Source organism: Petromyzon marinus, chromosome 63 (assembly GCF_048934315.1).
Source record: "Petromyzon marinus isolate PM22_M1 ecotype Great Lakes invasive population chromosome 63, UKy_Petmar_22M1.pri1.0, whole genome shotgun sequence".
Lineage (NCBI taxonomy): Eukaryota > Metazoa > Chordata > Hyperoartia > Petromyzontiformes > Petromyzontidae > Petromyzon > Petromyzon marinus.
In genome coordinates, this window is record NC_133729.1 from 9,462,279 (window position 1) to 9,489,701 (window position 27,423).

Here is a 27,423-nt window from a genome sequence, read left to right on the forward strand (position 1 = left end):
TCACAAGCAGTGCTGCGATGTGCTACACATGTCAAAGTCGCTGCTTCGGCATTTTCATCTGACCCTGGCAATTGCACCATGAGCATGTTTTAGCAGTATTAAAAAAAAGCATGCTATGAGCATGGGCCCCAAGGCCTAATAAGTCATACAGCCAGCAACAAACAGCACGATCAAAGTTGTAATATGAGTCAACACGTTTCTCGAATTGAATCAAGGTTACTATGAGGGCTTGGGGAAAAGAGACGATGGTAGGTAATTTAAAAGTGGAGCAGTGCGAGGGAAGAAGCAGAAATATCAGTCACCTGCAGTGTGGCGCGTGAGTGGGTGAGTGGGTGTGTGGGTGGGCGAGTTACTGAGTGAGGGGTAGCGGCAGTGCAGTGGTTCGCGCACTGCGCTACGACCCCGGCTACCTGAGTTCGATTCCTGCTCATGGTCAACACTAGTGACGACTATCTGAAATGGTCCTGGGCCTCCCCTAGGTCGACTCAGCCTCAAATGAGTACCTGGTGCTATGTGTAAACATCACCACTGGGGAGACAAAGGCGGCCAGGCGTTTTGCTGGCCATCCACCCTCTCGTGTACTGTTCCGGCCTCCATAGGTGCTCGCTAACAGCACTTGCCCCTACAGTCTGTTAAAGGCTATATGGGGTGTCTTTGTTACTAAGTGAGTGAGCGAGTGATTGGGTGGGTGATTAGCTGGATGGGTCAGTGGGTAGGTATGTGAGTGGATGGCTGGGTGAGAGAGTGATTAAGTGCATTGTTGTAACCTGCAGTGTGATGGTGTGTGTGTGTGTGTGCAAGTGGCAGCTCCGTGTGAGTGGGTGTGTTACCTTTGGTGCCAGCACGCGCACTTTCCTTTTGGCAAAGAAGTAGTTGGTGATAGGCAGAGGTTGGGTGGCTTCATGCCGAGAAGTTGACCAGTTTCCAACCTTGGAAGAGAGGCAGAAAATATCCCCTTCAGAACAAATGTTGAAGACTTGGCCTGCTCCACTGACCGTTTCGTCTCATCCACGCTGCAGGTCTGTTCCACAGTGGAATTCCCTCCCATCGTCTCTTTTCCAAGCTCTTACAACTTCACTATATTCAAGAAATGTGTTAATTCTTATCTATTACAACTTTGAGAGGACAAACAGTTCTCCAAACTTTATCCGAATGTGTGCTTTGTATAGCACTCATTACACACAAAGTGCTTGCCACAAATGAACCACAATACCTTCCTGATATTATCAAAGAGCATAAACCACCATCAAGCGAACTCCGGTCATTATTGCAGTGGCTTCTGGCTCGTCAGCAAACAAAGCCGGTCACCGCATCGCGTGCTTTCAGATGCATTTCTGCGGCTGTCTGGAATGCTATTCCTTCCGACATTGGGAAGCCACTGGGGCAATGCACTTTTAAATCTAGATCAAAAACTAATTTCTTTAGAACTGCTTTTTGTGTTGAGTTTGTCCTTTCCCCGCTCCTCCGGTTAGCACGGTTAGCTATGTACGGCGCGAAAGAAATTCAACATAAAGACCAATTGAGTTTCATAGCCGCTTTTGAAGTCGAAGTCTGGATAACCGTAGTTACACATCGTGCTGTAGTTATAGAAATTGGGATTCTTGAAGTGGCCTGGGTAGCTCAGAAGTCTTCATAGGTGACCAGACTGAGACCATAGACTCGCTACAATTGTAAACCCAGTTTAATGACAGGCAGATGCCCAGATTCGAACCCAGGGTTTTCAACAGTGCTACCCCGTCGAATTTGGGCAGCTGCCTGTGGTCAAAGCCGGTTAAACGGATTTAGTAGTGCAGTGAGTTGATGGTCTCAGCCTGGTCACCAATGATGGCACAAAAAGTAATAATAGTAAATTTTGTTTCTCACTTAATTTACATGTGCATCTTGCAGCTATGAGAATTAGAAACTGCATCGCTTTGCAATATAATGAACAGTTTAACACGTAGGCTTTCACGACCATGAATATAACGAACATTTATCTTTGTAGCAAGGTGGGCGGGATAGTGTTGCCCCCTAGTGTGGATAAGAAGGGTCAGAGTCCGAAACGTCACTGGTTATTATAATTATTTTAAATTAGTGAGTGATGGAGGAGTGCGTGGTTGAGTAATTATTTTGTTACCTGTGCTTTGTTCAGGTATTTGGACACATGAACCTTATGGCGGGACCCCGGGGTCCCATAAGCCCCCGCGGCACTCGCATAAACTGCGTTGCGACGTCACTTTATGTCTGTTGAAGGTGAACGATACAGAAATGTATTTCTCTCGACGAGCTCTACACGATGCGCTAAACAAAGTTTCAAAGTTTTGTTTCTTCTGTGCATTCGTCCTCACTGCGCATGGACGACACGACAGCGGGCGCGGGTCACGGCGTTGATGTGCGCGGTGGGACGGAGTCGCCAAAAATTAATTAATTATTTTCGCTTTTGACTTCCGTTTATTCGGAACCCCGGGGTCCCGCCATAAGGTTCACATATGTAGGACGGACAACAGAAAAACGCTTTAAATTTTGTTGTTGTTGTTGTTGTTGTTTGGGAAAAATGGAAGGAACCGGAAAGAGAGGAAGACCTAGCAGAGAATGGCTTGACGACGACGACGACATGAGAGATTGGTGCCAGAAAGAAGTGACCACTACTTGAGAATATTGGCACAAGACAGAGGAGAGTGGAAACAAATGACGAAATGTGCAGTGGACACCTCCGGGGCTATCTGCCCATGGATCGTGATTATGATGATGATGATGCTTTGTGCACCACTGACAAAGCAGCATCGCCAAATAACAGTCGCTGCGCTGTCAGTTGTGCATAAAGCACAGTGACGAGTATCTGTTTGTCCGTAACGCTCTGGGATCTCTCAAGCGACGGTGTCTGCGTGGCAGGGAAACGTGCTGCCATCACCTTGTGCGGTCCGTCTGTCCTCAGCTCGAACAGGTCGATTGTGACATTGGTGCGGGTACCATCGCGAGTAAAGGCGACAAGGCCGGAGAAGCCCAAAACCTTCGTCTGCCAGTGGAGAAGAGGGGGGGGGGGAGAGAGGAGGGTGGAGGAGAGACAAAGACAAAGATCGTTCCGTGTAGTCTAAACAGACTTTTGGGTCAACTGCTGTTAGCGAGTAGCACCTATGAAGGCTGGCACGGCATACGAGGAGGTGGGTGGCCACCACCACGCCCGGCCGCCTTTGTCTCCCAAGTGATGATATGTACACATTGCACCAGGTACTCATTTGAAGCTGAGTTGATCTTGGGGAGGCACAGGATCCCATTCAAATAATCGTCACTGGTGTTGGCCGTGAGGGTGAATCGAACTCGGGGCGTCGGGTTCGTGGCACAACGTGCAAACCGCTCCACCACTACTCCCCATTACAAAGACAAAGATCCTCCGTATAGCCTTAACAGACTGCTGGGGCAAGTGCTGTTCGCGAGCACCTATGAAGGCCAGAACGACACACTCAGGGGTGGGTGGCCAGGACCACACTCGCACACACCTACAATACATATACACAAACACGTACAACACAAGTACACACACGATCACACTCACACACACACACGATCACACACATACACACACGATCACACACACACACACGATCACACATACACACACATACACACACGATCACACTCACACATACGCACACGATCACACTCATACACACGCACACGATCATACACATACACACACACGATCACACTCACACACATACACACACGATCACACTGACACACACACGATTACACTCACACACATACACACAGACACGATCACACACATACACACACACACGATCACACTCACATACACACACGATCACACTCACATACACACACACGATCACACTCACATACACACACACGATCACACTTACACACATACACACACACTCAACAACAACCGCCATTCGCCACTGAGTGGCGGTGACGTCACCACGACGCTTGTGCCAGGCCATGTGCACCTTGAGGCCACGTGAAGTGTCGAACGCCCGCGGGCAGGAGGTCACGGGGCAGACCCAGGTGCCACGGGTCGACTGACTGAGATGACTGGCTGGTGCACCACCTGTGCCTCCTACTGTGCCAACCTGCTGTGCTTTAGCCACCCGGCGCTCCGCTCGTTGTTGTGAGCGTCGCTCCTCCGCCCTCCATTGTTGTTGGAGGGCGATTGCCTCCAACTGCCCAATAGCGTCCTTCACGAGCCTCTTCCACAGAGGCCGATCTTGACACCGCTGGTACCAGTCATCGGCAAGTCCACTCAGCTCCACGTCCTCCTGTACCACATCACTCCATCTCTTCTCTAGCCCGTGCCGCGCCCATTTAGCCCCCTCGATCCGGCCGATCATTAGCTGTTTCGGCATGCGGTGGCTGGGCATGCGGGCTATATGACCCAGCCAACGCAGCCTTGCCTGCCGGAGGAGCTCACCGATGGGACTTTGCCCAGTTCTTTCAAGGATTTGTGAGCTCCTCACACAATCCAGCCTGGTTAAACCCAGGATGGATCGTAGGCAGGCCAGCCTAAATGTTTCCAACCGGCGAAGATGCTCCATTAAGGGGGTCCACGTTTCGCAAGCGTAGAGAAGGGAGGGAATGAGCGTGGCCGAGAAGACCTGAAGCTTAGTGCAGAGCGACAGACCAGGTAGCTTCCACATAGCGTTACGCAACCGATGAAAAGATATTTCCGTTCGACTGATTCGGAGTGAGACCTCTGCTGTTAAACTGGAGCCGGTCATAAGCACACTGCCCAGGTATGGGAAACTCTCCACTCTCTCCACAACTGCCCCATCACCGATTGGGAGTTGTGGGGGTGGAGTGTCCGATGGTAAAATACCCAGGCAGGTGCTTCGTTTTGGTGGGGCTGATGGTAAGGCCCCATCTCTTAGTGGCACGCTCCAGTCTCAGCAGCAGCGTCTCCAAGTCTTCCTCTGAATGAGCAGCTATTACCAAATCATCGGCATACATAACGTGGTTGAGCAATAGGGAGCCATCCCTTGACCGCACCCGGGCATCGATCAGCCTCCCATTATATCTGTACCAAATGGAGATTCCCCCAGTACAGCTATTGAAGGCTTCACGAACTACGTGGTCAAAATAGATGTTAATGTGGGAGCCAGAGGACATCCCTGTCGCACCCCAAGGTGTACAGGGAATGGCTCTGACTCCCGGCCACGTAGTTTTACCCGGGCCCGCTCACCATCATGAAGGTCCTTAATGATCGTGAGCAGAGGGTCAGGGACTCCAAAAGCACGAAGAACAACCCAGAGCCCAGGCCTACTGATGGTATCATAGGCCTTGACCAGGTCAATAAAGCAGAGATGTAGGTCTTGTTGGAATTCTCTACACCTCTGCTGTAGCAGACGGACAGAAAATATGGCATCTGTGCAGGACCGCCCTTTCCTTAAACCTCATTGGGGCTCCGCAAGCCTCTCCTCAGCGTGCCTGGCGAGGCGATGTTGAATAATCCTTGCCAGGACCTTTCCCGGCACACTGAGGAGTGAGATGCCCCTGTAGTTGTTACAGTCTGTGCGGTCCCCCTTCTTAAAGAGAGGGACCACCAGGGCATCCTTCCAAATCCTGCGGAACCCGTCCAGTGGTCCAGACTGATGTTATGATGTCATATAGAGCAGTCTGTGCACAAACGCCACCATCCCTGAGCATTTCGCTTGGGAGATCATTTCTGCCCGCTGCCTTTCCTGGTCTCAGACTCCGGATCGCCTTCAGTACTTCCTCAACAGATGGTACTTCAGCCAGCCACTCACAGGGGGTGACTTCTTCCAATATTTGAGGCACCGCAGCCTCAGCAGGGACATCCTCACTTTGTGCCACGATGTTTTCCTGGCTGAGGGATTTTCCCTCTCCCAGGACCTCACAGAAATGCTCAGCAAATCTGTAAACCTGTTCCTGGGGGTCGGAGATTGGATCACCGTTTTTTCCCCTAATGATGGTAATAGGTGTGGCGCTGCAGGTTACTTTTTTAATGGAGTTAAATAGAGATTTGTGATCGCGGGCGACTGAGGCAGACTCCAGACTGCCACACACACTCACACACACACGATCACACACACGATTACACACACACACGATCACACACACACACGATCACACTCACACACACACGATCACACTCACACACACACGATCACACACACACGATCACACTCACACACACACACGATCACACTCACACACACACGATTACACTCATACACACACGATCACACTCATACACACACGATCACACTCACACACGCACACACGATCATACTCACACACACACACGATCTCACTCACACACATACACACACGAGGTCACACTCATACACACGAGATCACACTCATACACACACACACGATCACACTCATACACACACGATCACACTCACACACATACACACACACGATCACAATCACACACATACACACGATCACACACACACGATCACACACACGCTCGCCTGCAGCACGCCAGCAGGCGAGCACACGCCATCCCGCTCCATCTGCTTCAGGAAGGTTTGGGCGTCAAACTCCAACGCGTCCAGCGGTGTGATGGAGAGAGACGTTGGGGACGAACGGGAGGGGGGATTGGCCGCTCCACCCGGCTCTTGGAGAGAGACCTCCAGCAGTGTGAACCGTACGCCCGTCTCTACGAACCGGCTGAGATACTTCGGTGGCAGCGTCTGTGATGAGGCGGGGGAATGTGGGTTGGGGTGGGGTGGGGGCGCGTGGTTTGGAGGGGGGATGGGGTTGTGTAAGAGGGAGTTTAGAAAAAGTTACATCCACGGTGGTGAGATGTTAATTACCTCGCGTGGTATACATTTAGAAACGTGTTTTGAGTATTTGGCTGCAATACATTTCCACACGCTAAGCCACTTCGTTGAGCTGTCATTTGTGGCCAGGTTGCTTCTGAAAAAGAGGTACATAGCTCAATGGGCCTGACCTGGTAAAATAATAATTGTAAGTATCGGATTTGTTCTCCTCTTTCGTCACGTTTGCCGACACAATGTGCACTCCAATACAGTTGTTTTCCTATAACGCGGTAGTTGCGTTCCTGAAGAATACCACGTTATGGAAACATCTCGTTATAATAAATAATATAGGGTGAAGCACGGCCCGAGATAACATGCGAGATGCGTACGCAGGCTGAACAAAGACTGAGGCGCGTGGGTAGCATCTAGAAGCATCCAGCAGCATCCCCACTGCCTTGTGTGATGCTGCTTCGAGGCGTCTGTACAACCACTTATTCCTACTCACACGACGTAGTTCTGTTCACTCAATCGTGTCCTATCCAATTCGCACCCGCGTTATAAAAAAAGTGTTCCCTAATACATTAATCGCGTTCTCTAATACATTAATGGCGTTCTATCCAATTCGCGTTCTGAAAATACACAGCGATATAGGAGAACAGACTGGAATAAACAGACTGCCCGGGGTTACAGGTCTACACGTCCTGATTTACAGAGCTCATTGTTGGGATTTTACAGGGTTAGCAGTTTTTCTTCACCTCTGTCCACCCAGCAGTGTAAATACTGAACTAAAACTATTTTTTATTATTTTACCAGGTAAGCCCCACTGAGCTATGTAGCTCTTTTTCAGAAGCGATCTGGCTATCACAAATGATAGGTCAACGAAGGGGCTTATCACGTGGAAATTTATAGCAGCCAAATACTCTAAACGCGTGATGTTGATTCTAAATGTGGAGGGAAAAACCAGAGGACCTGGAGAAAAATCCACGAGACATGCAAACTCCTAATATACAGGCGTCTAGGTCGGAGTCTAAAGCAAGAGTACGGCAAGATTGTCAATGTGTAAGTTAGGGAAATCGTACCTGCAGTGGCACGACCCAGTGGTAGGGCATTGCAATGAGTCCAAAGTAGATAGACTGCACACACACACACCCACACACCCATACAGTTTAACACGTAGGCTTTCGCGACCAATTTTATCCATGATAAAGGTGTTTTGAGTTATATCGCGTGAACATGAATGTGTCATTAAACCCGCCACCCCCCTGACACAATAAATGAGTAAGGTTTGTCACGTAAACAAAACGTGCCAATTAGTTACTACTTCAGCACACCGCTGTGTTGGAGAGCTAAACCCACGACATTTACAATTTGAGTAACGTGACGTTTCTGCTGGTGATTACAACCAGCTTCATAAATATCAAAGATAGTGAGCAATAACAGAAATAGTGAGCAATATCACATACAGGCGTGACTCAAATAACCGACTCGACTTTCCAGGGTAGCTCTGTGCTCTTTGCCTCAGTTCCGCCGGTGCACGCACGCCGATGCATCCGGTGACACCCTGGACACCCGTGCAAACGAGATTTTCCATCTCAAGGGATTTTCTACGTGAAGTATTTGAACTTATGTTTTGTTTTAAGTATTCTGCTGTCAATTTCATTCTTGGTCACACGTTAGGTTTTTTTTATCACCTGAAATGTTTTTCTTTCTGCTTTCTTCCGTTTTTAATAGGGAATCACACCTGGTCTACATTTTGTTTTCGGAGGCCCAAGACCGGTGACGCTGGTCTGAACCGGTTTTGGGCCTCCCCTCGTGTCTGGTATGGAGGAGGTCGTGGATTCGACCCTGACCCTGCCCCCATTTGTGAACAGGTCGCTTCTGAAAAAGAGCTATACAGGTCAGTGGGCCTTACCTGGTAAAATAAAAGAAATAGTTTTAATTTAGCTCGCAGAGACTGGTCTCAACGCTCGCAAGAGCATCTTAGGGAGTACCCGTCTGGTACAGACACACGACAGGAGGCTGATCGATGCCCGAGTTGCCGAGGCTTCAAATGCCTCAGCGAAGTACCTTAGATCATATCTCATCTTTGCTCGAACAATCAAAGTACACCTCCAAGTGGCAGCTGTCCCTGTAGCAGAAATTTTGGGCCATGACACCAGTACACAATGGCCTAGTTATTTCAAATGCTGTCACGGGATCTCCAACGTCCACCGTGAGTGAAGCAAACTGTGCGTAATATGCTGTGGTTAATACGCACCACAGTATTAACGCGGGCAGCCTGCCAGCTGCTAACCACGAACCTCTGCAAAAAGCAGCTAACGAACTATTGCTGGGCCATGTCACTACTCCGAGATGTCCATTCTATACTCAATGTCACTCATTTTGTAATTAATTTATTTACAACACTAAACACCTCGTGGCTCAGAGCAGTATGCTAAGCACCTAGTTACTGAACATCTGTGAACTCCTGGACATCTCTGAAAAAATAACTTTATAGCTCATCGGATTTCTCCAGTATGAATAAATATTATTATTATTATTATTCTGTATCCATTTACCGCTAGGCTCCTTGGCTTACCTGATTGAGAATATGGGGGATGAGGGAATCGCGACAGTAGAGTACGATGTTATAGACCTAGAAATAGGGATGGCATCTTAATAAGTTACGATCATTATTAGCGAGCAACAAAAGCACAGCGATTGTAACTAAGATCTGTACTGTGTAATATCTGTTCCGTCAGAGGTATAACATCTGTACCGTCACAGGAATAACTTCTCTAACGTCACAGGTATAACTTTTGTACCGTCACAGGTATAACATCTGTACCGTCACAGGTATAACATCTGTACCGTCACAGGTATTACATCTGTACCGTCACAGGAATAACTTCTCTAACGTCACAGGTATTACATCTGTACCGTCACAGGTATAACATCTGTACCGTCACAGGTATTACATCTGTACCGTCACAGGTATAACATCTGTACCGTCACAGGAATAACTTCTCTAACGTCACGGGTATTACATCTGTACCGTCACAGGTATAACATCTGTACCGTCACAGGTATAACATCTGTACCGTAACAGGTAAACATTGTACCATCACAGGTATAACTTTTGTACCGTCACAGGTATAACTTCTCTAACGTCACAGGTATAACTTTTGTACCATCACAGGTATAACATCTGTATCGTCACAGGTATAACTTCTCTAACGTCACAGGTATAACTTTTGTACCATCACAGGTATAACATCTGTACCGTCACAAGAATAACTTCTCTAACGTCACAGGTATAACTTTTGTACCGTCACAGGTATAACTTCTCTAACGTCACAGGTATAACTTTTGTACCATCACAGGTATAACTTTTGTACCGTCACAGGTATAACTTCTCTAACGTCACAGGTATAACTTTTGTACCATCACAGGTATAACATCTGTACCGTCACAGGAATAACTTCTCTAACGTCACAGGTATAACTTTTGTACCATCACAGGTATAACATCTGTACCGTCACAGGTATAACTTTTGTGTAGTGATATCGGTGATGTCACTGTATGATGGCGTCCTGAGAGGCCCACGGCAGGCGATGCACCGTCATCACGTACACCCCTTAGGCGGGTGTAGTACGTTTCGATCGCAACACGAGCAATCGTCATCAGGAGAATGATGACGATTGCTTGTGTTGCGAGCGAAATGTCGTGATATTTTTTATTATTTTTTATTAACTTTATTATTTTATTGTATTTTTTTCTATCTACGTGACTTTACCGAAAGAACCATAGAATATACATTCCGAATCGTACATTTAACAGTATTATTCCCGTGTTGTTAGATCAATTTATACACATAGTGTTTGCAACAAATAAACCACGATATCTGGCTGATCTCGTTCAAAGTGCATAACTCCAGTGGCTTCCAAATATCGGAAGGAAGAGCGTTCCAGACGGCCACAGAAGCACATTTGAAAGGGCGCGATGCGGAGACTGTGTTCGTTCGATGGTTAGCCAAAATCCGCTACTGCTGCGAGGATGACCACCGGAGTTTGCGTCACGGTTGATGCTCCTTGACGAGATAGCCAGGTATTGTGGTTCATTTGTGGCAAGCACTTTGTGTGTAATGATTGCGACCTCAGTGTATTCGTTCGGCAACGAGGGTCATGATTAGTTCACGAGCATGATGTCAAGCTTGCGGCCCAACTGAGGTGAAGGAGGGGGCCGCTCATGTGGCCCACCGCCGCCCTTGTCCTTACCTCCTTGCGGCGAATCTCCCGGAACATGTTGTCAAGGGCCAGGAGGTCGGGAGACTGTCCTGTGTCCTTCAGCTGTATGGTGCTCAGAGTCACGGCCATGCTGGTGTTCTCCAGGAAGCTAGCCACTTCCTCCACAGATAAGTGCAGAGCTGGTGGGAATCGTGGGCAGTGGCGTCACAGTCACAGTATACTTTCACGGTTACTTTTATTGAACCAGGCGATAAGTCAAGATACAAGTGCGTCTCACTTACAAAGGTCATCACGTTTACAAAAGTAATTACTTAAAAACAAGAACAACAGTGCCGCAAATTCAGACCAAAAACAACCGAAATAAAAAAAAGCTGAGTAGAAACGGTCAGTTTGAAATCATAGGCAAAGCAACTGTTACAGGAGAAAAAAGTGCACAAACACAATGAACATTAAATCAAGTAAATTTCCACTAACAAAACTTTGCTTTTTATACTTAGCACGGATGGCTCCGGACGGTGCGAAAGAAGTGCAACATACAAACATAAACAGACGACGACGCAAGTCTGAGATGAATCCCTGCCATAGCAACGCGCTGCACCTTGGAAATAGTGAGCCCGGGCGAAAGAGAGCCGAGATAGTAGCGGGGCAACCAGTGCCTGATCTGATGGAGGCACTTTCAAACAAACACAATCGATGAAGTCTCGTTGAAGGGAAACAATAAAATAATAAAATATATATAAAACAATAAAAATTCTCACGACGTTTTGACCATAACACAAACGGTCGTCATCAGGTGTGTCGGTTTGCATAAATTTATTGCATAAATTTTTATTGCATAAATTTATGCAAACCAACACACCTAACACACCTGATGACGACCGTTTGTGTTATGTTCGAAACGTCGTGAGAATTTTTGTTGTTTTATATATTTTATTATTCTATTGTTTCCCTTCAACGTGACTTTACCGAAAGAGCTAAGAATATGAATTACTGCAGTCACGAAAGCTTTAAATCAAAATTTACAATCGATGAATTTAAGAAACTTGCCCCACTGGTTTGAACTCCCGCACCGGGAGATCCAATGGAATCGGCGACACCTGGATGACAAGGCCAGTGGGCTGAGCGTTCCATAACAGCAGCTCCCTCTCTCTCATTTAACAAAGGGTGGGAAGATCACGCGAATTGCTCGACAATTCCACAGAGTGGTCATGATGCATGCAATGTTAACGTCGTTTTTTATGCGCTGTATTTACAGGTGGGGTTTCAATGTGGCAGACAATTGGCAAATTTACGACAGAGGAAAACAAAGTAGTATGCGAGTATGTGGGTCCATGATCGTGAAAGAGAGCCGACAAGCCCATGAGTAAATATAAGAACCAGATGTTTACAGAGATTTCAACGTGATCCTTCACGCGAAACATTACGGGCATGGAACTGCCCGGAACTGCTCTTACAGTTGACAGCCATCGACTTGGCGAACTTTGGCACAAACCTAGCTGCTGTGTGCCGTGAATGGAGGGCAATACACGGAGCTTTTGGAATCAAGGTACGTTATATTTTCCACGCAAAGGGACTTTGTGGCCACGCTGTATGTGTGAGGCAAACCAGTAACCATATTCTACCAACAATCCTCGCGACTAAAATTTCAACCGAGAAGATGGATTCTGGCTTAGCAATCATTGGAAAGATTTGATAAACCATTTCAGGTCTTAATTGATTGTTCACGCTTACAGTGGCTTTCAGACAGCATACATTAATTTTTCGTCTCCCCCCTCCTCTTTTCAGAACATAGATGGACTCGTCCTTCTAAATAAACTGCCAAATCGCTGCGCGTGGCGCTGACGTTTTTGTTTATAAATAAAGAAATCCACCGTTTAAAAATAAGTAATTTTATGCAAACCGACACACCTGATGACGACCGTTTGTGTTATGGTCGAAACGTCGTGAGAATTTTTATTGTTTTATATATATTTTATTATTTAATTGTTTCCCTTCAACGTGACTTTACCGAAAGAGCTAAGATTATAGCCCTCGCGACTCTTCGGTCGTGACCCCGACCCGCGGCGGGGCAGCGAGCCCGCACGCCGCCTGGGCCATCCCCGACCTTGCGGGTTTGTTTGAGGCGAGTTTGTGTCGCGTTACCTGCTGGGTTCCCCCCCCCGCCTTCCTCCCCTCCTCTTTTTCTAAAATCTGTTTTGTATTCTGGGTTTTTGACTGAGAGTAAAACCAGATGTTGAAAAATGTTTTTTAAACAAATTCAAAAGTGACTAAAGAAATCTGAAACGTACAAATATATTTTGCCAAACAATAAACACAAAGTGTTTAATTAAAAAACCCCTGCACGAACCGGGGTCGTGGAGGATGATGCCCCGGCGCCACTTTGCCTGCGACGCGAGCCACTGCGCGGCTCCCAGGACGACGCCACCGCCGGGGTAGAGCGGGAAGGTTCGCCGGCAGCAGCCGCTCCCCGCGTACAGCACGGCGCCCGGAGACGGCGGGATGAGTCGGGGCCGCGGGGGGCTTCTCTGCTCCCTGGGGGTGTCGGGCCGGGCCACCCACACCTCGGCGCGGCACGGCGCGGCTGCGTGGGGGAGAATGGGGGAGGCCTGACTCACTCGTACCGTCAGTCGGCGGTCACAATTCTTTTTAAAGACTGGATGAATCCGATGAGCCGTGAAGCTCTTTTTGTTCAACGGTGTCCAGCACAAAGTCCACGTGGGGCAACCTGTCCGCAGCAATAGTTTAGTTTGTTGAGGCAGCTGGGTCAGGATTATTGGTCAAAACTTAGCCCCCACCCTTTACCCAGGCAAATGGAGAGAGCACAGACTTTGTGTTACACACCTAACAACATTGGCGAATCATAAGAGACATATATACTACAACAAATAATTAAAGTAACATTGTATCAGTGGTCCTTAAACTATCCAGGACACTGTTGCAGTGTCCAGCCAGACTGTTTCAAACACTGTGAAGTGAAAGTTATTTCCTGCTATTTGTATTTTGCCAGGTAAGACCCACTGAGCTACATAGCTACGTATGTTTCAGATGCGACCTGGCCACAAATGATAGCTCAACGAAGTGGCTTATCATCAAGTGGAAATGTTTAGCAGCAGACAAATACTCTTGAAATCATGTTGATTCTAAATGTTGAGGGATAAACCGGAGGACCTGGAGAAAAATCTACACGACCACGGGGGGAGAGAGAGAGACACGCACACTCCAAATATACAGCAGCAGGCGTCAGGGTCGTGATCGAACCCACGGACCTCCTGTACACCAGGCGAGGTAGTTAACATCTCCTAGCCACCGTGGCACCCTGAAGTGAAAACGTCGTTCCATTTTGTACACAGTCGATTAATGTGACTACTGCACTTTGGTGGCTCAGTGGTAGAGCCAGCACCTCGCAATAGGAAGGTTGTGAGTTCAAATCCTGGTTGGGGGTTGATTCGGCCCATCACTCCTACAGGCTTGATAGAACGAGTACCACTTTATCAAGAGGTAAACAGTGCTTGTCCAACGGATTAACTTGCCCCTGTCACGAGATTGTGGAATCCCACCACTCTCTCAGGTCTGCAAACAGGAGCTGAAACACTGCTTCAATGCTCATTTGAGCAGGAAATCACAATTGTTAATCAGAAACATTATTGATACTTCGATTTAAAGCGTTCGTGATTGCAAGGATTCATCTTCTTTGGTTCTTTCGGTAAAGTCACGTAGAATGAGAATAAAATAATAAATTGATAAAATAAAATAACACAATTAAATTCTCACGACGTTTCGGCCACAGCACAAGCGGCCTTCATCAGGTGAAGGGACGAGACTGTCTGGAGGACAGCGCTGGAGGGAACAAAGCCACGATCAGATCGCGACCTTTAAGCTGTGTGAGAAGAAACAAAGCGCCTTGACAAAGGAATTTATCATAGAATTTAGCATTGAAATAGCTGAGTGATTAGCTTGTGACTGGTCACAGAAATGGCTATGTTAAAGTCAAAGCAAACACAACCACAGAGGCACCCCTTGACAAAATAATTAGCATAGAATTTAGCATTGAAATGGCTGAGTGATTAGCTTGTGACTGGTCACAGAAATAGCTATGTTAAAAGTTAAAGCATACACATCCGCAGAACCAACACATACTTCACCTGGAATGGAACTTTCTACAAACAAACTGAGGGCACCCCAATGGGCTCCCCCCTATCTCCGGTTGTAGCCAACGTATTCATGGAAAAATTTGAAACTGACACCATCCAGACGGCCACTCTACGCCCGACCTTATGGAAGAGGTACGTTGATGACACCTTTGTCATCTGGCCACATTGCCAGCCTGCTCTAGACCAATTCCGCGACCACATCAATTCCATACACCCAGCCATCAGATTTACCATGGAGGTCGAAAAAGATGGCAAACTACCCTTTTTGGATGTCTTAATTAAAAGGAGACATGATGGTTCAATGAGCCACTCTGTCTACAGGAAAGCTACCCATACAGATGCTTACTTGAAACTGGATTCCCACCACCATCCATCCCAGAAGAACTCCCTCATCAAGACTCTATACCATAGAGCCCAATGCATTTCCGACCAGGAACACATTACCAGTGAACTCAAGCACGTACACCAGGCTCTCAGGGCTAATGGTTACTCCGACTACACAATCCGCAAAGCCATCACTCCAGTCATGAAGAAGGATCCTCTTGTGGAGCCACTCAAAACCATCACCTTACCCTACATTGCAGGGGTCACTAAAAAGATCTCCAAAATCCTGAATAAACACAAGATCCAGGTCCGATTCAACACAGTACATAAAATACGTGATCTGGTTCCATCTGTAAAAGATGCTGTTCCAGACATACAGTACCCGGGCTTTTACAAACTAAAGTGCCTCTGTGCTAGTAGCTACATTGGAGAAACCAAACGACACATCACGGACCGCATCTGCGAACATAAAGCAGACTTGAAACACGGTAGAACGAACTCCTCTGCCGTGGCAGATCATTGTTATAATTCAGTGGGCTCACATGACATTGATTTCTCCAAGACGGAGGTTCTTTGCAAACCAACCGGCTACCATGAGAGATTCGTTCATGAGGTCATTCACATATACAAGCACAGAGACAATTTCAACCGAGAAGATGGATTCTGGCTTAGTAACCATTGGAAAGATGTTTTTTTAAACCATTTCCGTTCTTAATTAATTGTATTTTACGATGACCTTCAGACCGCAGCTCTTTTGCTGGCATTGACTCTTAATACCTCTCACACGACGGTTAATGGTATGGTTTACAACATGGAGTATAACAGCGCCTCGCGGCTGTCTCTCTCCCCCTCCTCCGTTCCGACCATGGCTAAATTCTCCTGTTTGATTTGTACTAGGTGCCTCTGTTAATGTGTATGCTTTGACTTTAACATAGCCATTTCTGTGACCAGTCACAAGCTAATCACTCAGCTATTTCAATGCTAAATTCGATGCTAATTCCTTTGTCAAGGGGTGCCTCTGTGGATGTGTATGCTTTGAATTTAACATAGCCATTTCTGTGACCAGTCACAAGCTAATCACTCAGCTATTTCAATGCTAAATTCTATGCTAATTCCTTTGTCAAGGGGTGCCTCTGTGGATGTGTATGCTTTGAATTTAACATAGCCATTTCTGTGACCAGTCACAAGCTAATCACTCAGCTATTTCAATACTAAATTCTATGCTAATTCCTTTGTCAAGGCGCTTTGTTTCTTCTCACACAGCTTAAAGGTCGTGATCTGAGCATGGCTTTGTTCGCTCCAGCGCTGTCCTCGAGACAGTCTCGTCCCTTCACCTGATGAAGGCCGCTTGTGTTGTGGCCGAAACGTCGTGAGAATTTTATTGCGTTATTTTATTTTATCAATTTATTATTTTATTCTCATTCTACGTGACTTTGCCGAAATAACCAAAGAAGATTATTGATACTTTTCATAGATTCGTGTAAATTTTATTAATAATTCATAGAGTAAGCAGCTAGTCATGTTAGTACTAATTGACTGAACAAATGGTTAAGGCATGGGTACCCGCGTGGGTCTTGGTTCTGTGGCTGCCATTGCTATGGCCGGTTTGTAAATAACCTGCAAGAGACAGAAACACAACATGATTAACAACACGCACACACATCCGTTGTTGGATGTGTGTGCGTGTTTTTAATAGCTCAGTAGAAGCGATAGAAGCAGTCTCTCGTTTGGTCATGAACTGAAATCTCAGTTAGGATCGATTCAATCCGGTTAAATAATACAAATAAAATTGCACCTAGATCAGTGGCGTAGCCAACTACATTATCAGCTCAGGGGGTGCGATAATGGGTCACGTGGGGCCCCAATATTTCATGACGCTCAGGCCCCATTCCCCCCCAAGGCGGAATGATCTGCTTGTCTACCTCGTTACCCTGTGATGATGATGATGACAGAGAACAAACACGCGATGCACAATTTGAGGAAGCCAAGCGTTACTGCTCTAAATTAAAATAAAACGTGGAACGTAAATGAAACCATAAGAGGTTATTTTCGGTTAGATCGCGTACATATATAAATGTGTCGTTATAAGGAACGAAACAGGTTGACTTCTCCACTAATCTGGCTGTAGCCTGATAAAGCTAGTTGTAATTACTGGCGAAACGTCGTATTCAGATTGTAGATGTCGTGGCTTGGCTCTCCAACACACCGGTGTGCTGTACTAGTATACTACATTATACACTACACTACTATACACAATACACTACACGATAGACTAGTGCTGTACTAGTAACGAACTGGCACGTTCTGTTGACGTGACAACCCGTACTAGTTGGCTGTCGGGTGGTGGCGGGTTTAACGACACATTTAGATATTTACGCGATCTAACCCAAAAAACGTTACACTACTGATAACCATACTTCACCACGCTAGTTACACTACTGGTAACATACTTCACCACGCTAGTTACACTACTGGTGACCATACTTCACCACGCTAGTTACACTACTGGTAACCATACTTCACCACGCTAGTTACACTACTGGTAACCATACTTCACCACGCTAGTTACACTACTGGTGACCATACTTCACCACGCTAGTTACACTACTGGTAACCATACTTCACCACGATAGTTACACTACTGGTGACCATACTTCACCATTCTAGTTACACTACTGGTAACCATACTTCACCACGCTAGTTACACAGATAACCATACTTCACCACGCTAGTTACACTACTGGTAACCATACTTCACCACGCTAGTTACACTACTGGTAACCATACTTCACCACGCTCGTTACGCTACTGGTAACCATACTTCACCACGCTCGTTACGCTACTGGTGTAGAGGTTTTAACTACTCACTGTTTGGTAACCTGCATTTCCACTAGGTATCAAAGGGGCAGTGCAGCGTTACCTCTGTGTGAATAACGGTTGGGGTGAGACGAGTTGAAGTGGATCGTAGCCACAGTTTGGTAAGAACCAATCAGACAGTTCCACGTGGGAATGTGGGATTGGTTAGACCTGGCCACAAACGGGTATAAGAAGGGTGAAGGCGCAGAGCGCAGGGAGTTCTCTCCCTACATGAAGACCGAAGCCTGGGCTGACGATAGACAGGACCTTGGACCCAGCCTTCCAGCCCTTCTGAGGGCTAAGGCTCGGCGTATCCAGTGGTCAGGACCCACCGGGCCAGCGGTGGGTCAGATAGCCTCCCCTAGGTCCCAGCCGGAGGACTCTAGGATAGCGGTAGACGTGTGAGTAAGTCCAGCCAAGATAGGAGGCTTACCTCCTTAGGTTAGCAAGAGACCTGTGTGTAGGTCCCTCTAAGTCCGGAGGCTGTTCCTTCTTAGGGTATCGGGTGAGGGGACCGTATACCCCTCTGTGTGTTAAGAACTGTGTAAGAGAAGAAGTTTATTCGTCATTATAAACACTGCACATGTGCCAGCAACTCAAAGTGCCTTCCATCTGTGCGTTCACGAAGTGAAAGCCACCGGCACTGCAAGTGGTGGGCATTGGTCTGCCGGTAGGAGGCACTGATGGCCGTGTGCGTAATCCCAATTCTGCATATTAATTATCCGGTAATTTATGGAATATGGAAACTTTAACTGGGACGCACAATGGGTCTCTGCTCGTTTCCAATGACGTCAGGGGATCTTTAAACGTCCACAGTGAGTGAAGCAGACGGCGGGCGTGCTGTGATATATAACGGATACATGCCACCCCATTATTTTCCAGGGGCGGCCTGGCGGAATTGAACCACGAACTTGTGCAACAAGCGGTGACGTCTCCACCCCTTTGTTGCATTCAAAATCGATCTCCTCAGTTGCGTCGGTCCGTGTTTTGACACCGTGATAGGCGCGTGAGTGCACGCAGGCCACTTGTTGTTAACGTTGTTACGGTTCATGAATTATAGATTCGGGTCTCTGAGGCTCACTCTTCCAACGGATGCCCTAAGAGCTTACAGGAAATCCACATCCACTCGAGCAGTTGTCTCGGATGCATCTCCGGAATGCGACGGCGGAACTTTCATCTATCATCGTAATCACTGAGCAATGCCCTAATCCAGTCACCAAGATGTCTCGATGTTGTTTGATCCTTGGCTCGCTTTGAGTGTCTATAAATTAACACACTCCTGATGAGACATCGCCTGTAGACACGACCGTCCATATGCCCCCCCCCCCCCCCCCCCCGAATACCCGCCACGCTACGAACTTGGAGACCTGAGTTCGATTCCCGCTCACGATTATCCGAACCGGTCCTGGGCCCCCTCCTCTAGGTCGACTCAGCCTCACAATGAGTCCTTGGTGTGGTGTGTAAACATCGCCACTCGGGAGACAAAGGCGGCCGGGCGTGGTGATAGGTGCTACTCGCGAACAGCACTTTCCCCCAACAGTCTGTTAAGGTTACACGGGGGATCTTTGTCTTTGTTTATGGAGTGAGAGAGATTGAGCAACACCCCGGACTAGCACAGTTGGCTCCGTGCGGTTCAACATTTATACACACAAGCGACAAAGATCCCACGTACAGCCCTCACAGACTGTCGGGGCAATTGTCATGATTAGCGAGCAGCACCTACGAAGGCCGATGTAGGGGTGCTATGGGGAATAAACACATGGCACGGGAAGGTGTGGTTCACCCACACCTTGGTGGCTACAACAACGTCCGCTAAGGCTCCACCCCCTGTGGGTATAAAGTGCGGGGAGCCAGGGAGCTCGGGGCAGAGTATTGGGCCCGAGGCTGAAGCAACCAGTGAAGAAAGAAGGCCAGCTAGGTGAGACCCTGAAACCCCTGTGACCGCTGCCCTTTTCAGGGCCGGCACAGCAAGCCAGTGGTGCGGCCAGAGAGCCCCAGAGCCAGAGTCCTTCTAGGGCCGGTCTGGTCGGCGGGGTGCCGAGATCTGTGCCTAACCAGGGCCAGATCTGATAGCCTCCCTTAGAGCCCTACCAGGAGGAACTGGGAGCCTAGAGCTTAGACTAGAGAGCCTGGGGTGTGTTCCTGAGTTATACGGGTGAAGGGGCCGCTACCCCTTCTAGTGTAACCCTTGTTAAGGTTTAAATAAATACTGCTGCCTCTACTCTGCCGTCTCCGTGTCCTGGAACCCACTACACACACAAGCGACAAAGATCCCACGTACAGCCCTCACAGAATGTCGGGGCAATTGTCGTGATTAGCGAGCAGCACCTACGAAGGCCGATACTGCGCACGAGGGGGTGGGTGGCCAGCACCACAGAAGACAAAGACAAAGATCCCCCGTATAGCCTTAACAGACTGTAGGGGAAAGTGCTGTTAGCGAGCATCTATGAAGGCCGGATCGGTACACGAGGGGGTGGGTGGCCAGCACCACGCCCGACCGCCTTTGTCTCCCTGTGGCAATGGTTACACACCGCACCAGGTACTCATTTGAGGCTGAGTCGACCTAGGGGAGGCCCGGGACCGGTTAAGATAATCGTCACTGGTGTTGGCCATGAGCGGGAATCGAACCTGAGTCGCCAGGTTCATAGCGCAGCGCACTAACCGCTACACTATCAGGTGCCACGGGTCGCCTGACTGAGATGACTGGCTAATGCATCACCTGTGCCCCCTACTGTGCCAATCTGCTGTGCTTTAGCCACCCGGCGCTCCGCTCGTTGTTGTGAGCATCGCTCCTCTGCCCTCCATTATTGTTGGAGGGCGACTGCCTCCAACTGCCCAGTAGCGTCCTTCACGAGCCTCCTCCACAGAGGCCGATCTTGACACCGCTGGTACCAGTCATCGGCAAGTCCACTCAGTTCCACGTCCTCCTGTACCACATCACTCCATCTCTTCTCTAGCCCATGCCGCGCCCGTTTAGCCCCCTCGATCCGACCGAACAAAAGCTGTTTCGGCATGTGGTGGCTGGGTATGTGGACTACATGACCCAGCCAACGCAGCCTTGCCTGCCGGAGGAGATCACCGATGGGACCTTGCCCAGATCTTTCAAGGATTTGTGAGCTCACACAATCCAGCCTGGTTAAACCCAGGATGGATCGTAGGCAGGCTAGCCTAAATGTTTCTAACCGGCGAAGATGTTCCATTAAGGGGGTCCACGTTTCGCAAGCGTAGAGAAGGGAGGGAATGACCGTGGCCGAGAAGACCTGAAGCTTAGTGCGGAGCGACAGACCAGGTAGCTTCCACACAGCGTTACCCAACCAATGAAAAGATATTGCCGCTCGACTGATTCGGAGTGAGATCTCTGCTGTTAAACTGGATCCGGTCATAAGCATACTGTCCAGGTATGGGAAACTCTCCACTCTCTCCACAACTGCCTCATCACCGATTGGGAGTTGTGGGGATGGAGTGTCCGATGGTACAAAATACCCAGGCAGGTGCTTAGTTTTGGTGGGGCTGATGGTAAGGCCCCATATCTCTTAGTGGCACGCTCCAGTCTTAGCAGCAGCGTCTCCAAGTCCTCCTCTGAATGAGCAGCTATTACCAAATCATCGGCATACATAACGTGGTTGAGCAATAGGGAGCCATCCCTTGACCGCACCCAGGCATCGATCAGCCTCCCATTATATCTGTACCAAATGGAGTACAGCTATTGAAGGCTTCACGAACTACGTGGTCAAAATAGATGTTAAATAATGTGGGAGCCAGAGGACATCCCTGTCGCACCCCAAGGTGTACAGGGAATGGCTCTGACTCCCGGCCACGTAGTTTTTTCCCGGGCCCGCTCATTGACCAGGTCAATAAAGCAGAGATGTAGGTCTTGTTGGAATTCTCTACACCTCTGCTGTAGCAGACGGACAGAAAATATAGCATCTCTGCAGGACCGCCCTTTCCTGAAACCGCATTGGGGCTCCGCAAGCCTCTCCTCAGTGTGGCTGGCAAGGCGATGATGAATAATCCTTGCCAGGACCTTTCCCGGCACACTGAGGAGTGAGATGCCCCTGTAGTTGTTACAGTCTGTGCGGTCCCCCTTCTTAAAGAGGGGGACCACCAGGGCATCCTTCCAATCCTGCGGAATCCGTCCTGTGGTCCAGACTGTTGTTATGATGTCATATAGGGCAGTCTGTGCACAAATGCCACCCTCCCTCAGCATTTCGCTTGGGAGATCATCTCTGCCCGGTGCCTTTCCTGGTCTCAGACTCCGGATCGCCTTCTTTTACAACATACACACATACAACATACACACATACAGCATACACACATACACACATACAACATACACACATACGACATACACACAAAGGCCCGTAGCCATGGAGTCAACATTGGAGGGGACCAAATTTTCCAGGAGGTCTGGGTGTCTCCCCCCCCCCCCCCCCCCACAAAAAAATCTAAATTTGAAAACTAATTTCCTGCCTAAAATATTTTAAAAGTCACGAACACATGGGATGGACTTTGTCTTTGTTTAACAATGTCTACTAGTGTATGGTATTACATTTCTCTGTTTTTTCTTGTTTTCATTTTCTTGTTTCATTGTATGTAATGGCAGAGATTAGGGATTTATAAAGTACAGCCATAAACACAATAATATAAACATAAATCTATGCATTGTTACATGAAGACAAGTCCAGATATTGTTACAAGGTTTAGCGAATTGTTGCTTTTATTTACATAGCCTTACAATTATTTTTAAATATTTTACAGCAATATATTTGGGGGGACATTTTGAGCATATTTGGCCTTGATACAAACATACAACATACACACAATATACATGTCGACATCCTGATGTGTAGATTGCGTAGGGTGTGTAGATTTTGTATGGGGTGTGTATGGTGTTTAGAGTGTGAAGGGTTTGTATGGTGTGTAGGGTGTTTAGAGTGTGTATGGTGTTTAGAGTGTGTATGGTGTTTAGAGTGTGTATGGTGTTTAGAGTGTGTATGGTGTTTAGAGTGTGTATGGTGTTTAGAGTGTGTATGGTGTTTAGAGTGTGTATGGTGTTTAGAGTGTATATGGTGTTTAGAGTGTGTGTGGTGTTTAGAGTGTGTATGGTGTTTAGAGTGTGTATGGTGTTTAGAGTGTGTATGGTGTTTAGAATGTGCATGGTGTTTAGAGTGTGTGGTGTTTAGAGTGTGTGTGGTGTTTAGAGTGTGTGTGGTGTTTAGAGTGTGTGTGGTGTTTAGAGTGTGTATGGTGTTTAGAGTGTGTATGGTGTTTAGAGTGTGTGTGGTGTTTAGAGTGTGTATGGTGTTTAGAGTGTGTATGGTGTGTATGGTGTGTATGGTGTTTAGAGTGTGTATGGTGTTTAGAGTGTGTATGGTGTTTAGAGTGTGTGTGGTGTTTAGAGTGTGTGTGGTGTTTAGAGTGTGTATGGTGTTTAGAGTGTGTAGGGTGTGTATGGTGTGTATGGTGTTTAGAGTGTCTATGGTGTTTAGAGTGTGTATGGTGTTTAGAGTGTGCATGGTGTGTTGAGCGTGTATGGTGTTTAGAGTGTGTGTGGTGTTTAGAGTGTGTATGGTGTTTAGTGTGTATGTTGTTTAGAGTGTGTATGGTGTGTATGGTGTTTAGAGTGTGTGTGGTGTTTAGAGTGTGTGTGGTGTTTAGAGTGTGTGTGGTGTTTAGAGTGTGTGTGGTGTTTAGAGTGTGTATGGTGTTTAGAGTGTGTATGGTGTTTAGAGTGTGTATGGTGTTTAGAGTGTGTGTGGTGTTTAGAGTGTGTGTGGTGTTTAGAGTGTGTGTGGTGTTTAGAGTGTGTGTGGTGTTTAGAGTGTGTAGAGTGTGTATGGTGTGTATGGTGTTTAGAGTGTCTATGGTGTTTAGAATGTCTATGGTGTTTAGAGTGTGTATGGTGTTTAGAGTGTGTATGGTGTTTAGAGTGTGTATGGTGTTTAGAGTGTGTATGGTGTTTAGAGTGTGTATGGTGTTTAGAGTGTGTGTGGTGTTTAGAGTGTGTGTGGTGTTTAGAGTGTGTACGGTGTTTAGAGTGTGTATGGTGTTTAGAGTGTGTATGGTGTGTATGGTGTGTATGGTGTTTAGAGTGTGTATGGTGTTTAGAGTGTGTGTGGTGTTTAGAGTGTGTGTGGTGTTTAGAGTGTGTGGTGTTTAGAGTGTGTATGGTGTTTAGAGTGTGTATGGTGTTTAGAGTCTGTGTGGTGTTTAGAGTGTGTATGGTGTTTAGAGTGTGTATGGTGTTTAGAGTGTGTGTGGTGTTTAGAGTGTGTGTGGTGTTTAGAGTGTGTGTGGTGTTTAGAGTGTGTATGGTGTTTAGAGTGTGTAGGGTGTGTATGGTGTGTATGGTGTTTAGAGTGTCTATGGTATTTAGAGTGTGTATGGTGTTTAGAGTGTGTATGGTGTGTTGAGCGTGTATGGTGTGTTGAGTGTGTATGGTGTGTTGAGTGTGTATGGTGTTTAGAGTGTGTATGGTGTTTAGAGTGTGTATGGTATTTAGAGTATGTATGGTGTTTAGAGTGTGTGTGGTGTTTAGAGTGTGTATGGTATTTAGAGTGTGTATGGTGTTTAGAGTGTGTATGGTGTTTAGAGTGTGTGTGGTGTTTAGAGTGTGTATGGTGTTTAGAGTGTGTATGGTGTTTAGCGTGTGTATGGTGTTTAGAGTGTGTATGGTGTTTAGAGTGTGTATGGTGTGTTGAGTGTGTATGGTGTTTAGAGTGTGTGTGGTGTTTAGAGTGTGTGTGATGTTTAGAGTGTGTGTGGTGTTTAGAGTGTGTGTGGTGTTTAGAGTGTGTAGAGTGTGTATGGTGTGTATGGTGTTTAGAGTGTCTATGGTGTTTAGAATGTCTATGGTGTTTAGAGTGTGTATGGTGTTTAGAGTGTGTATGGTGTTTAGAGTGTGTATGGTGTTTAGAGTGTGTATGGTGTTTAGAGTGTGTATGGTGTTTAGAGTGTGTATGGTGTTTAGAGTGTGTGTGGTGTTTAGAGTGTGTGTGGTGTTTAGAGTGTGTACGGTGTTTAGAGTGTGTATGGTGTTTAGAGTGTGTATGGTGTGTATGGTGTGTATGGTGTTTAGAGTGTGTATGGTGTTTAGAGTGTGTGTGGTGTTTAGAGTGTGTGTGGTGTTTAGAGTGTGTGTGGTGTTTAGAGTGTGTATGGTGTTTAGAGTGTGTATGGTGTTTAGAGTCTGTGTGGTGTTTAGAGTGTGTATGGTGTTTAGAGTGTGTATGGTGTTTAGAGTGTGTGTGGTGTTTAGAGTGTGTGTGGTGTTTAGAGTGTGTATGGTGTTTAGAGTGTGTAGGGTGTGTATGGTGTGTATGGTGTTTAGAGTGTCTATGGTATTTAGAGTGTGTATGGTGTTTAGAGTGTGTATGGTGTGTTGAGCGTGTATGGTGTGTTGAGTGTGTATGGTGTGTTGAGTGTGTATGGTGTTTAGAGTGTGTATGGTGTTTAGAGTGTGTATGGTATTTAGAGTATGTATGGGGTTTAGAGTGTGTGGTGTTTAGAGTGTGTATGGTATTTAGAGTGTGTATGGTGTTTAGAGTGTGTATGGTGTTTAGAGTGTGTGTGGTGTTTAGAGTGTGTATGGTGTTTAGAGTGTGTATGGTGTTTAGCGTGTGTATGGTGTTTAGAGTGTGTATGGTGTTTAGAGTGTGTATGGTGTGTTGAGTGTGTATGGTGTGTTGAGCGTGTATGGTGTGTTGAGTGTGTATGGTGTTTAGAGTGTGTATGGTGTTTAGAGTGTGTATTGTGTGTTGAGTGTGTATGGTGTGTTGAGTGTGTATGGTGTGTTGAGTGTGTATGGTGTTTAGAGTGTGTATGGTGTTTAGAGTGTGTATGGTGTTTAGAGTGTGTATGGTGTTTAGAGTGTGTATGGTGTTTAGAGTGTGTATGGTGTTTAGAGTGTGTATGGTGTTTAGAGTGTGTATGGTGTTTAGAGTGTGTGGTGTTTAGAGTGTGTTAGGTGTTTAGAGTGTGTATGGTGTGTGTGGTGTTTAGAGTGCGTATGGTGTTTAGAGTGTGTATGGTGTTTAGAGTGTATATGGTGTTTAGAGTGTGTATGGTGTGTTGAGTGTGTATGGGTGTTGAGCGTGTATGGTGTTATGGTGTGTATGGTGTTTAGAGTGTGTATGGTGTTTAGAGTGTGTATGGTGTTTAGAGTGTGTATGGTGTGTGTGGTGCTTAGAGTGTGTAGAGTGCGTATTGTGTGTGTGGTGTTTAGAGTGTGTAGGGTTTGTATGGTGTTTAGAGTGTGTATGGTGTGTAGAGTTTGTATGGTGTGTATAGTGTGTATGGTGTTTAGAGTGTTTAGAATGTGTATGGTGTTTAGAGTGTGTCGGGTTTGTATGGTGTGTAGGGTTTGTATGGTGTGTATGGTGTATAGAGTTTGTATGTCTCTGTCTTACCTGTAGCTGAGCAAAGTGACAGCAAGAGCGTCAAAGCGTGCAGGCAGCCCATGGCTATCTCACCGGAGAAGCCTTCTCAGAATGAGCGTCTCCTCTCTCATCCCTCCACCCCTCTTATCCCTTCCACTCCTCTCAACACAGCACCTCACTCCTCCACGTGGACTTGCCTCCTGCTCGCTCAACATCAGCACCCAACCTCTACCATCCCCATCACCGCTCCTCCACCATTATCATCCTCCACTCTACCTCATAACCCCTCCTCCTCCCCACCATCCCCATTCACCCCACCCCGCATGCATTTTTCACAGACGCCAGCACGGGTGACAGGACGGATGAGTCGACCGCGGTAACACTGGCCTATGAGAGTCGGATGGGCTCTTCTAATATCTGCTTTTGTTCACGTGTTTGTTGTATTGAAACGAGGTTCTTCACAGTTATTTCTCTGGACCGACTCTGCTGACGAGTCTGAACATCTGTGAACAAGAGCTTTATATATCTCCTCGGATTCCTCCATGACGATTCTAAGCTGTGAACCCCGATGCTGTAGAGAAATCTCGAGCGAGCCGAGGCAGCGCCCGTTATGTGCATTGTTTACTCACGAGGGATATTCCACGTGGCTCACGGAAAAAAAAAACTACTCGGGGAGCTGCGTATTATTATTCCCATTATTATCCAGGTAGCTGTGCATGACAATTCAGGAACATGTGCAAAGTCCATTGTGTAAGGAATG

At 47.1% G+C, this 27,423-nt stretch overlaps 1 protein-coding gene across 1 annotated transcript in view; it reads right to left on the reverse strand.

The window, feature by feature from the left end:
- The window catches only part of LOC116956006 (glutamate receptor 4-like), a 33,426-nt gene extending 6,548 nt beyond the window's left edge, over positions 1 to 26,878 (reverse strand). Inside the window, exons 1-9 of the mRNA XM_032977393.2 lie at positions 26,694 to 26,878; positions 16,993 to 17,046; positions 13,302 to 13,535; positions 10,985 to 11,133; positions 9,307 to 9,363; positions 7,808 to 7,861; positions 6,438 to 6,659; positions 2,891 to 2,995; positions 831 to 929 (exon numbers count right to left, since the gene is read on the reverse strand). Coding sequence (XP_032833284.2) covers positions 831 to 929; positions 2,891 to 2,995; positions 6,438 to 6,659; positions 7,808 to 7,861; positions 9,307 to 9,363; positions 10,985 to 11,133; positions 13,302 to 13,535; positions 16,993 to 17,046; positions 26,694 to 26,745 — 1,026 coding nt within the window. The 5' untranslated portion in view covers positions 26,746 to 26,878. The remainder of the gene's footprint in view (positions 1 to 830; positions 930 to 2,890; positions 2,996 to 6,437; positions 6,660 to 7,807; positions 7,862 to 9,306; positions 9,364 to 10,984; positions 11,134 to 13,301; positions 13,536 to 16,992; positions 17,047 to 26,693) is intronic.
- Positions 26,879 to 27,423: the final 545 nt, after the last annotated feature.